Source organism: Sebastes umbrosus, chromosome 9, assembly GCF_015220745.1.
Source record: "Sebastes umbrosus isolate fSebUmb1 chromosome 9, fSebUmb1.pri, whole genome shotgun sequence".
NCBI classification, from domain to species: domain Eukaryota; kingdom Metazoa; phylum Chordata; class Actinopteri; order Perciformes; family Sebastidae; genus Sebastes; species Sebastes umbrosus.
In genome coordinates, this window is record NC_051277.1 from 22,473,458 (window position 1) to 22,485,804 (window position 12,347).

The 12,347-nt window shown below is 42.4% G+C and overlaps 1 protein-coding gene across 8 annotated transcripts in view; it reads left to right on the forward strand.

Annotated features, from left to right (window-relative positions):
- Positions 1-8,860, forward strand: part of unc5a (unc-5 netrin receptor A) — a 286,747-nt gene extending 277,887 nt beyond the window's left edge. For all 8 annotated transcript variants that reach the window (XM_037780571.1, XM_037780572.1, XM_037780574.1 and 5 more), the window contains 4 exons: positions 3,268-3,417; positions 5,253-5,417; positions 5,553-5,731; positions 8,513-8,860. In XM_037780571.1, coding sequence (XP_037636499.1) covers positions 3,268-3,417; positions 5,253-5,417; positions 5,553-5,731; positions 8,513-8,678 — 660 coding nt within the window. In that variant the 3' untranslated portion in view covers positions 8,679-8,860. The remainder of the gene's footprint in view (positions 1-3,267; positions 3,418-5,252; positions 5,418-5,552; positions 5,732-8,512) is intronic.
- Positions 8,861-12,347: the final 3,487 nt, after the last annotated feature.

The window sequence follows — 12,347 nt, forward strand, 5'->3', positions numbered from 1 at the left end:
CAGCTCTGGAAATGGATCGCAGCTATGAACGCACGTTTTTAAACACATGAGCACACACAACGTAGCTAAGAGTGGAGGGGTGAGGGCGAGTTTATGAGGATATTAAAGGCTGCGTGTATCTCTATGTTTCAGATGACATGTAGCTTGACAAATTAACTGATCAAACGTTAGTTATAATCCCCATCAGAGCTAGTTAAGTTAATCGGTTTATTACACACCAATCCAGAACAATAGGAGACCACGTGTAGTAGCTTGACCTTGCTGTGAGGAGCATAGCAGCTTTGAACCAGTCCAGTTCTTTTTATATATTTATATGTATATATAGGCCTCTGCTAATACTTTGATTTCCTGCATCCGATGGCTGGCTGTTTTTGTTGTGAGAGAGAGATTGGTGCAGCCACTAACCTCTTTCTGTCAGCACCAGCCCGAAGAGATTAGCTGTATGAGTGTCTCTTGTTTCCCCAGTGGAGCCCAGCCCCAGTCCATCACAGTCCCAGCTCCGGTCCAAGCCGGGAGGATGAGGGGATGGGTGCGGAGCGGGGTGGGAGATGAGTGAGGGTGGGAAAAGGGGGTTGAAGTCATAGAAAAACTGTGGCCATGATTGCAGTAATCCTGTTATCTCTCCTGCTAAAGCTGGCCACTCTAGTGACCTGGAGACACAAATGTTAAGCTGCCTCTGTCTCTCTTCTCTCTGGCTCCTACTCCTTTCACTCCTCCCTGCTCTATCTCACTCTCTTTAGCCGGCCTCATTGAATGTCAGGGGGTGGTCTTGGCTCTGCCCGGCTCTGAATTCACAGTCTTCACACACACCACAGGCTATCTCGAATTCCGTCAGAACAAAAGGGGTTTTTCTCCTGCAGTACTTGAACTTCTTGCCCATCTCATGCATCTTAATGTTTCCACGGTTGTACAGGGTCAGGGTGTCTTAAGGGAAACTGCTCTTCTTATCCGCACTGGCTGAAAAACACAAATTTAGCTCCGACTTGATGATTAATATGTGATTTGATAAACTAATTCAAAACGGTGCATTGTTTTCGCCCAGAAAGAGTAAATAATACGGTTAAATTTAGCTTCTCATCTATTAGCTCGCTCACACTGTCATTTATTAACAGGATAATGGGGCGTAAAGAGGGCCATTATTCTCTCCGTCCAGAACATATGCTGAAACCCTGCACAAAAACACACACTCTAATACACACACTCACAGGCACTTAGGCACACATAAACAACAAGCGAGACAGTGTCATTTGAAAGCGAGGACATGTCCACACTTTAAAGGAGGACGTGTATTCTGTGTCCCTGTCAGGTAGACGCAGTGCCATGCCCTAGACCCTGTTTGGTTGTAATCCTACCGTGTCAGCCTTGAACTGCTAGACAGGCGAGTTAGTATTCATTCTAGTAGCTATATGTTGATGATAAGATAATTGGCATTCTGCACGCTTTCTCTTGATAGCAGGCTTAAAGATCTGCAGCTATAGGTCAGAGACCCGATCAAAGCCCATCAGCCCCAATTTGCAATGCTAATCGCCCCCAACAAATAATTGTGCTTAAGAACTGTGTTAAATGAACCTTTCCAGAAGCCCTCATAATGTGCCTTTTGTCTGCGTAACAGACATAATAGCAGAGGGCTTTTAATTCTATGGAGAACGCACTGCCCCCTGTTATTAACTCATTAGACCTCGACGCTTTGATTCAGAGCCATTGTGTGACCTTCCCTCTCTGAGTAAGCGGGCTGGGTAACATCACAAGGCTCCGGCGTGGCAGCACAGTGAGGGGAATATTCCAGCTAGCTACATACAGTCAGATCACTGTACATCTTTAATGCGCTGTGGCATTTGGGTGAAAGGAATAAACCAAATGTAAATGCAGGAATCGAGATGGATAATCACAGGGGGGGGCATAATATTTGTGTTAACAAGAAGATAAGCACTAAGCAAACATGGAAATTAGCAACGCGCCGAGCAAACACAGGAATGCAATTCTCGAGGCCGAACCGAAAAGTGCTTATTCAGTGAAGGAGAAAGCACATCAAATAACAAAAGCAGGTAGAGATTCCAAATGGATAATTAACAGCTTCCCTTCCATTATAATTGGAATCGGTGGAATCCTGGAAAATTTGAATCTGTGTTGTGCAGATGGAAATGACTGCCATCCTCCAGCTTAATTAGATGTCTTTGCTGAAATCGTACCATGGGCAACCATGCTGGCATGCAGCGCTCAACATATGGCCACTATCTACACACACATCTCCCTCTTGGAGTCTTTGTCTTTGAGATATGTCTCCTTGCCTCCGAGGCGCATTTTGGCTGCCTGTTTTCCCTCTGCTGCCATCTTGTTTCCCTGCTCAGACAGATTAAAAGAACATATCTTATTTCTGAGGTCTTTTCACAACGCTAATTTCAGGGGTCTGTTTTTCTCTGTTGTAATATGCTCTTCTGATCGATGGTAGGCAGCACATGTGAACGCCGTCCAAAGCATTGGAGTCTTAAAGACGGGCTCAGCACACAGCGTCCAGCTCCAAATGAATTGATAGATCAGAGGAAGATGCGGCGGATATTATCATCCCATTCCAGATGGTCATTTGGACGGCAACAAATGGTCCACTGAGCAAGTCCCACAGAGATTAAAATATTAAGCATGCATTTACAAATCTCTCCTGGCACAAAAACAAAAATGAAATTAAGAAGATTCACCATGCGAGAACAATGAGCAGTTGACTAATGACTCGTTCACTTACTTCATCACAGCCCAGGTAGCTAGTAGGCCGGGATGGCTGCAGCATTTGCATGCTAATGCAGTGGCTGGAAGCTGGGCGCACACACTGAGGCAGGGGATCAACCTTGTGGTGACATTAAAGCACTGTGGAGACAAGTCGGTCCAGCCCACTGCGGCCGCATGCAGAGACACCATCTTCCTGTCCTAAGATGTGCTGTACACCCGCCTCATGCTCGTGCTGTGTTTGTGTTTGTGTGTGAGAGTGAGCAAGCAAACCTGTGTGTGTGTGTGTGTGTGTGTGTGTGTGTTCCCACCATTACCCATGTCTTGTTTTGTATTTCTTTGCATTTCTTTTCTGTGTGTGTGTGTGTAGACATATTCTTGTTCCAAACTGTACAGTTTTGTGTGAGTGATGCTGCACCATGAAAAGTGTAAACAGGAAACCTACACAGTTATGGATTGTTTTGCACATTTTCACTTACCCCTGCGACTGCGATGGTAAATGTGTTTCCTCTGAGCCCTGACGCCTCGCCTCTCTCCCTCTTTCATCAGGAGGTGATGCAGATGGAGCGGCAGCTCGGGGGTCGGCTGATTGACGAGCCTCACGTCCTGCTTTTCAAAGACAGCTACCACAACCTGCGCCTGTCCATCCATGACATGCCCCAGGCGCACTGGAGGAGCAAGCTGCTAGCCGGCTACCAGGTGCGTTGTGCCGCCCTGAGGGGGGGGCGGCAGGGGCAGGGAGTCACTCCAGATCAGAGCGGGAGCACGGAGATGTAATAGAAGTGCCTGGCTGAATCGGTCAAATTTGTGTATCAACAGTTATAGGGCTTTCTAATGTGTGTGTGTACTCAATTTAAAATCCATGTTGTCTCGAGTTATTTTAAATTAGCCATCCAGAGAAATAAAGGAAGAATGGAGTACGTGTGGGCAAAAGCAATGTTACTGAGTAATGAAAAGTTCTTCAGAAACAACTCATTAATGAGGGTCTCTGCGGAAAGTTGTTTTAATTTTAGTGGCTTCAGAGTTTTAATTAAGCATGTTTTTTGGTCTGGCTTCAGTTGATCACTTTAAAGATTCACACAGAGGAGTGTTTTTCAGTCTGTTACTGCAGGACTCCTCTGTCCAATAACCTTTCCATTATTGGCACTGTGTGCAACTTTAAGTCATTTGTTGGTGTCGAGGGAATCTTTTGGGTGTGTGTGTGTGCGCACCTCTGTGCGTAGAGTGCATGTTTTTGTCCGCTCATGCTCCTGCGTGAGGTGTATACTGTATGTGTGCATAATGGAGCCGGGGTTGTGTGCACTAACCCAGAGCCGCTAGCTGATTGATTATCCTAGTTGTCGCTCTCTCAAAGGGAGCTCAGATGAAATATAGAGCAGGATGTAAATATCTGAAACTTCCTAACCTGACTCTTGGAAGCTCTACTGCACTCCCCACACCTGCGTGGCCCACTGCACTGCAGCCCAGCAACGACATAAGACACGAGGGCTGTTCAAAGAACTAGAAAATGCTCTGGCGGTAACTATGTAAGCACTGAGCAGCACCAGGTCCCCATAGAGAACACACGGGCTGTGCCAAGCAAGCAGCGGCAGCAACAATGCACCCAGAACAGAGGCTTATTCCTCTGGACTGTGCCTGTTCATTTGGAAGTGTTGTTCCCCTCTCAGCAGTGCGGTCAAAAAAGGCCTTTAGTCTCCCTGGGGCCCCCGTGGAGACTTTTGTGCGTCTCACCCGGCTCCCTCCGTCATCCGTCTGACTGGGTAACAGTGCCCCCGTTTGGTTAGCAGCCTGATCTGCAGCCCCACTTCACACTCAAACTGAGTTCTTGTCAGCTGTTGAACCCAGGGTGAAGTGAAGAGTTAGTGTGCCCTGTTTTTTTTTCTCAGGGTTACCGCTTTGCTTCTCTTGGGATATGCAAATGAGGCATGAATATGGAGCAACAGAGAGAAAGATGTAGAAATTGTCAGCCCTGAATAAATTCTGGCAAACACTCCCAGGTAGACAGAGGCTGGTGCTGTTCAGCGGTACTACTCAAAGCTATTATGCATGCATATACTGTACATCTCTATGTCACATGATGTGTTTTAGATTCAAAGTAGAGCTGTGATGTTTCAGCCATCAGCGTCATTTGTAGCTCTGCCCAGAAATGCACGCACAGTACATACCTGCAAAGAGAGGCTGAATTAACAGGAAAATAATGGAATAGAAAATGTTTCTCACGCCACAGATATAGATGTGGTGTGTTATGTCTTAAAATACGAAGTTTGATTGCTTCTCTAATCAGCTCATACAGTCAACCCCTTCCTTAAATAACATCCCATTATCTCCCTTTAACTTAGCTGACTGTTGTCAGTGTGTCGCCTCAGATATATTTAGCCATCTTCACCTAAGGATGACAGCTAACGCCAGTGTAATTAATGAGGATCTCAGTGTATTCTAGGCAGGCGGTCCTGTTGCGGCGTGTTTCAGACATGCAGTTCTAACTGTGCCGCTGCGTTGCTGTTTGTGCGTGCTGCATGTTTTTTTTTCTGCAGGAGATCCCGTTCTACCACATCTGGAACGGTTCCCAGCGGTACCTGCACTGCACGTTCACTCTGGAGCGGCTCAGCCTCAGCACCTGCGAGCTCACCTGCCAGCTGTGCGTGTGGCAGGTGGAGGGGGAGGGACAGAGCTTTAGCCTCGACTTTAACATTGCCAAGGTAACGTTCAGCATAACAACTAGCGATTGATTACGCAACCACTATTATTCAGCATATTCATTAGTCATAAAGGAATTGTTCTTACGCTGTGCTTGTTTTCTGAAGGCTGTGCTTTATGGTTTTCGTTCCTACCAGGACACCCGAGCTGTGGACTCTGAGTTCCTGTTAATTGACAGTAGCGCCACAGCTCTGGCGGGGCCCAGCGCCTTTCAGATCCCGTACCTCATCAGGCAGAAGATCTGCAGCAGCCTGGATGCCCCCTGTCCCAACGGAGCCGACTGGAGAATGCTAGCACAAAGACTTAAACTTGAGAGGTAAATACCCAACTGTACGATACCACAATGCCTTATCTGATCACTGATCAGTGTAGCGCAGCTTAGACTAGTGTTTTCAAACCTATTGTCCTTGAAGCCCCCCCTATTTGTATCTGAGAAAGGCTGAGACCCCTCCACCCCCCCATATTACATAACAATCTTCAATTTCAATAAGGTGATTCAGTATAATAAATGAGTTAGTCATTTTTATTAAATCAACTTTCTTTAATGAATTTAACTCGTCAGTTTCGTCAACATAAACAAAGTGATGATGTCTTTTGAGCTACTTAATTAATTAGTATAATAATGTTAGAGCCAAAATAGATTTGTTATTGTGGTTAATGAATTAATTAAAAATAATTTATGGTGTTAGATTTGTGTGTGGCAAGTGGGAGTGCAAATGAAAATGTGAAAATGTTGTTTTTGAATCGCCAACAAATATGGATTGAAACAGAATATTTCGTTAGATAGAAAAAAAGATTACATCTATCTTTTTTCAATACTTTATACTTTCAATACTTTATGTCAAGACTTTTGGACTTTACAACACTCTGGAGTTATTGGAAATGTTTGGATCACGAAAGTCAGAAACAATCCTACGCAGCCACCACTGGAATATAATTCTAAAAATAGTATGTTACTATCAATCTTAGTGTAGCCTGATCTTTATCTGCAACTGTGCAGAAATACTAGGTCTGGGTTTAAACAGAATGAGGCTTATTAAGTAGCAAAAAAGCATATCTTTTTAAATAGTTTTATATACAAACTTGTGTAGAAATGATACAGAAACTGTGTTATTATGAAGCCACTGGCTTAAACAAACGCTCAAGAAATGAAGCAGAGCCTCATTTATCCAAACCCCTGGGGAATAGAAGATGCACAGCAGTATATGTACAATACTCAACATGTAATCACACTGATCGTGAAGGGTCATACTAACGTAGAGGTTAACATGTTACTATGAAACACTCATTGCACACAATCAGTGTTTCACAGCAGTCAAATGTTTTTTCCGAAAGTTCAGGTAAACAAAGTTCTGCCTTAGCAAACTAATCCTCATTTGAGACAGCTAACGTTACAGGATTAATGTGGACTTGATGGATACAGCTATCATTTCTGTGAGAAAACACGACCCTCTTCTCCCCCTCAGGAACAGGTAAGCAGCTTAGAGTCGGCAGCTAAACTTGTACCTGCTACATTCTGCTTAACCGTTGTAATTGGAAAGGTAGCGAGCTAGCTGCCCATCAGCGACGAAAAGAAAAAAAAAAAGACGAAATAGGTTTGGATCTGTGCCGACCTCAATTCGTTCTCGCAGTTACTGTACTTTATCACTGAAGTACCTGTAACAGAAAGGAGCCAGGCATTGATCCCTTATCCCCCACCAATTTAATTTCCACCGCGTACACTTAATTTGTCCAATCAACTTTATTTACCCCAATTAATCACAAATTGAATTGATGCACTACAGGTTTAATTAGCAATGTTTTGCTCAACATAATCAATTCTCATTTAGGCCTGGAGAAGGAACAACTGCTCCGTTGTTTGATCTGTCCTTAACAACATGTTTTTCCTAGAAAGGCAGCAGCTCCTTGGCATTCTGTCATGCTGTATTTCTGTGTTTGTTTCTGTGTGTGTAAAGCGTTCAGACCGAGCGGAACGGGACCAATCAATAAAACTTAAAATGCCAAGAACCTTTTATTTGATCTTTCTCTCCTAAGACTGAGCAAACGGCTGTGTCTGAGCCATACAAGATAAGCTCCTGTTTCACACAGCGAGGTGAATAAGCGGGGCTGACACATCGGCCGCTAAGCTCTGTCTTTTTTATCTGAATAATGACACAGAGGTTCGTTCCCAGACAATTTTTTGACCAACACTTCTCTTTGTTGTGCTCTCCCGACGCAGAGGGAAGGCTGTGTGCACTATAAAATCCAATTGACTCAAAATAGCAGGGTGGCACTGTGTTCTCGGTGCTTGTGTACTGCCAAAGCAGCCACATGTTTATAACCATCACAGAACGCTTCACTAGGCAAACAGGAGATACGTGAAAGTAATGGACTCTCTGACCTTTCTCAAGGTGAAAAGGGTGTTTGGGGCTTCTCGTCTCACAACACAATCCCCCTTTGTGCCAAGGGTTTATGCTGTTCTCTTTTCTTTCTAATGTCATGTGTGCTCTACATAACAGTTAAGGCCCCAGACATTTGGAGAACAGAAAAAGGCCATTAAATCAAACAAGCATCTTCGGGTACCGCGGGGATCAGGTCCCACTCAACATCAAATATACAGCTGGCTGTGGCCACTGCTTTGTTGTCATTGATTGGGTTTGATCGTAAAGGTTCTGCTCCTAAAATGGAAAAGGTCACTTCCGACTTAGCTGTGAAAAGTCTATATAGGATTTACTATATGGGATTTAGGGCCATTTTCAACATCAAATAAAGAGGAATGAGGCTTATGCTGTTAAGCTTCAAATGAAAATTGCCAGAGATTCTGTATTTGATGGCAGTTTTCAGGAGCTAGACTGTGTTCTTATACCTTATCATTTTTTTACTTAGTGCTCCAACGCAGCATATCAGGATGTAGCAATATAACACCCAATAAAACTTGACATTGACGGAGTTACAAGAAGCAGCGGCGCTATAAAATACCGGCTGAAAAGGTTTTCCTAAGACTCTGTTATTGTAGAGAAAATGAGAGACTGTCCGTTTTGATATGTGCACATCGCTTGATCTAATAAAAACGTCTCATTGTTCCCTCACTGTTATGTTTGTGTTCTCCTCTCTGCAGACACATGAGTTTCTTTGCATCCAAAGCGAGCCCAACTTCTGTGATCCTGGACCTGTGGGAGGCACAACATTTCCACAGCGGCAACATCAACCAGCTGGCCACGGTCATGGCTGACATTGGCAAACAAGAAGCCATGATATTCCTGGTCTCCGATGGCGAGTGCTAACCCAGAAAAGGGGGAGAGACTGGTGCAGCGGAAAAAGTACAGAACACAACAACAACAACACACAAAAAACAACACAGGAATCGAAGAGCAGAGCTGTCCCCATGTCCCTCTTCTTCACTTTAGAAGATAGTAAAGGATTAAGTCCCTATATCCCATGGAACAGAGTAAAGATCTTTAAATGACAGACCAAATGAGAGTTTGGGTGTGTGGGGAAATGTATTCATGAACTCAGTAAAGAATATACCCTTTATTTTCCATCAAAGTTAAATTAGTCCACACCCTGGTTCTACTTTAAAGATAACATTAAATGAACTCCATGCCTTTTATATAAATAGGCCATTTATGGCTAATAAGGAGCAATATGCAAACGTAATGCTATTACTGATGGCCAATATTGCAAATTCAATGAATAATTTTTGAACTTGGATTCAAAAAACGATGTGCTAAATATTAAATATAAAAAGGGATGTGACAAAAGGTGCCAGTCGTTTCAGGTTAAAGAGAACAGACGACATATGCAATCGGCAGGTTCGTTATGACTTTATCTCAGACGCTGAACACGTTTTCATCAAGGTCATCAGGGTCTGCGAACGTTCCCTTCCCAAACCCAGTGATACTGTATAGGCGAACGTCTCATGTGTGTCGTTATCCGTTTCTTAAGACACACACACAGACAGCTTGTAGCACATCCTGGACTTGCAGGTTTAAAATAGATTGTATGTCAGAGGCCCAAAAACCCGTCTCATCTTGTTTGTTTTTTAGTCCAGCCGGTATCACTATTGTGAATGTAACATCTTGACATCTTGATTCAGCGAGACGCTTCACAGCTTCCCTGCTTCTAAATCAATATATGTGGGGTTCGCGTTGTTTGAACTTTTTTGAGGGAGGACTGAGTAATATCTTCACTAAAGTCATATTTCAGAAGCCATTCGTCCGTCCGTCCGTCCAGTTTATTTCACGTCTCGTATTACCCCAATCGTTCATTGTGCTGTTTTTCCTGTTTCAAACTCCACCGCTAATTAAGGAGCCATAGGGCCGAAAGGCGTTCCAGCTGCATATATGTGAACACTGAATGTCGTCAAAACTCATTTCTGCAAATGACATTTTCCCCCTGATTACATTAATTCTGTAGCAGAGATGATGGTTAACATAAAATGCATGGCCAAAGGGGTTATTATCCCATATGAATAATGCAGAACACTTCCCCCCATAGAAAATCTGAAAACAAATTCTTCAAAATGTGCACCAGATTACTCGCGATGAAAGGGTAGTTGTGCAGCTTTGTTTTTATAATTCATAAAGCAATGTTGGTGGGAATTCTATATTTGCTGTGTGGCAAAGCAGTATTTCCACATCAAAGAAACGCCTGTCTTTCAGAGAAAGTTAAGAGTGGCTTATGCATAATGTCACGCCTCTGCTCACAAAGGATGCTTTGAAAGTTTTTTTTTTTTTTTTTTTTTTTAGACTAGCCAGAATGACAAAAATGATCCAGCAGATTCATGCAACACATTTGCTTATTATATTTTGCTACTTTGCATTAATTTACACAATTACTGTTTTGTTTTTTTAATTAATGGATTTGTCAGGTCTGGCAACACAAATACAGAGTATCTTTAAAAGTCCACTGTTTTAGTAATTGTACTTTGAAAAAAGTGTGAGCAATCCTAAATTAGCCATAGTTCTCTCTCCGTCTGCCTCAGGGTTGCATGTGAAGTTGTCTGTTAAAGTTATAAAAAGAGCCCTTTTCATTAAATCCCTTCTTATTCAAACAGCTAGCACAGCCCATCCTACCAGCTCCCGTAGCTTCAACCTTTAACACTAACTGATTTATGATTGTCAGATATTTGGAATGTACATTTATGTTTCCTTGTAGTGGGGAAAAAGTACGTCTTTCTTTTTTTAGTCTTAGAAGTTATTTTTGTGTGGCATCTCAGCACCTGTTAGCTCTTTTTCATCCTATTAAACACGCCTCCTCTTGACCAACAAGTTTTTACGAGCCCCTGTACGATTTGATGCAGAGATGCCATAAAATAAAACTTTTTTATTAACTTTAAAAAAACCATGGGATCAAGCCCCTTTGAGAAAAAAAAAATGGCGATATCACCTTAAATAAATCTTTTCATGTTGAAATGGATCATCGTCACATGTAATATGTAAATACTTTTTCTATACCAGCCGTGTGCTGTCACTTTGCATACTGTATATCAGCAGAATTGGTAACCAAAGTTTTATGAATATCATTTGAGGCCACTACATCCTCATATTGTACCCACTGAATATTGTTTCAGCATTGTTTTACCTGCAGCTAGTATAGAATAAGTCAGAGTCGCTGTCTCTTCTAAACTGCGGACTGAAAGTCCAAATCATTTCTTTATCTCATTTCCTCGCTTTTGTCTTTGAGGCAAGTTAATGCTGTTTGTTTGAGCAGTAATATGTGTCAGTTTATCACTTTGTAAAGAAATGTAAATTATATTTTAATATGAAGCCAAAAAAAGACACTTAACTGGCGCAGCATTTGTCAAGTCTAAACCGTGACGTGTTTGCCTATATACTGTTCTTTGGCGATCTAGCAGTGACGACTTTTTGCAGTGTTAAGGGTTTAGAGACTGTTTTACAGGAAGTTTCTATACATATTTTGTTCGTCCTTACTCTGCATATGTCTACCTGATTATTTCTCTAACTGTAAGCATTTAAATACATGGTGGAAATAGTCACTAACGCTTAGTGAATCACTACACTGGGGACTGTGTGGAGGCTAACTGGGGGAAGAGGACATCAGTTCTTGGACACTGACGAGCCAGTGTTGACACAGCATGTTTAGATGAGCCATGACAGTTGTACAGTCAGACTGTGTGTGTGAAATGTTATCACCCCGTCATTGTCTTGGATGTGTCGTCTAAGCACTTTTCAGTAATGTAATTCACCAGCCGCCAGGATGTTTCAGCATCTATCTTCACATCTAACTTGTCCAACAAATCTAACAAATTTGCAATTACTGTGTCTGTGATGAATACAGTTCCCTTCATGATGAAGTCTGGGCCTGATAATTGTGTGAGACTTGTGTCAGTAACACACACGCTTCGCTCAAGGGTTTATAAGTTTATCCCTGAGTTATGGGGGGAATTGTTACATCTCACAACTGTACTTTTTATGTCACTCATTACTATTCAGTGTCAAGGACGTGTGCCTGTTTGTGAGTGACTGTATGTGTGTGTGAGTGAGACTGGGTGTGTGCATAACCTCCCTGTCACAAGAACAATAGACTTCTGTACTTGTGAATGGTTTTTCTATTTAGTTCCTTGATTCAATGTTCCTTGCCTTTCTGCAAGTCAAAAATGCTGTATTTATTACATGCCACAGCGCTTATGCAATTGTATAATCCTTTTATTGTTTGTTTTTTTTAACCTTTTGTGTTCCTTATCGTCAATGTAAATTGTTGTCAAAACTTTTGTGGCAATGGAAAAACTTCTGCTAAAGGAGATTTTCTGTACTTTTTGGACAATGATATGGATTTGTGGGTAGAATTTTGGAAATTCGTTTCTAAGTGCTTTCAAGTATTTACTTGGCCTTATGTATATATATCTATCTATGACATTTCAGAAAGGTATGTATAGTAATTCAACCTGAAATTGTTGTAAATAAATTATATATTGTTAAATCAAGGACTGG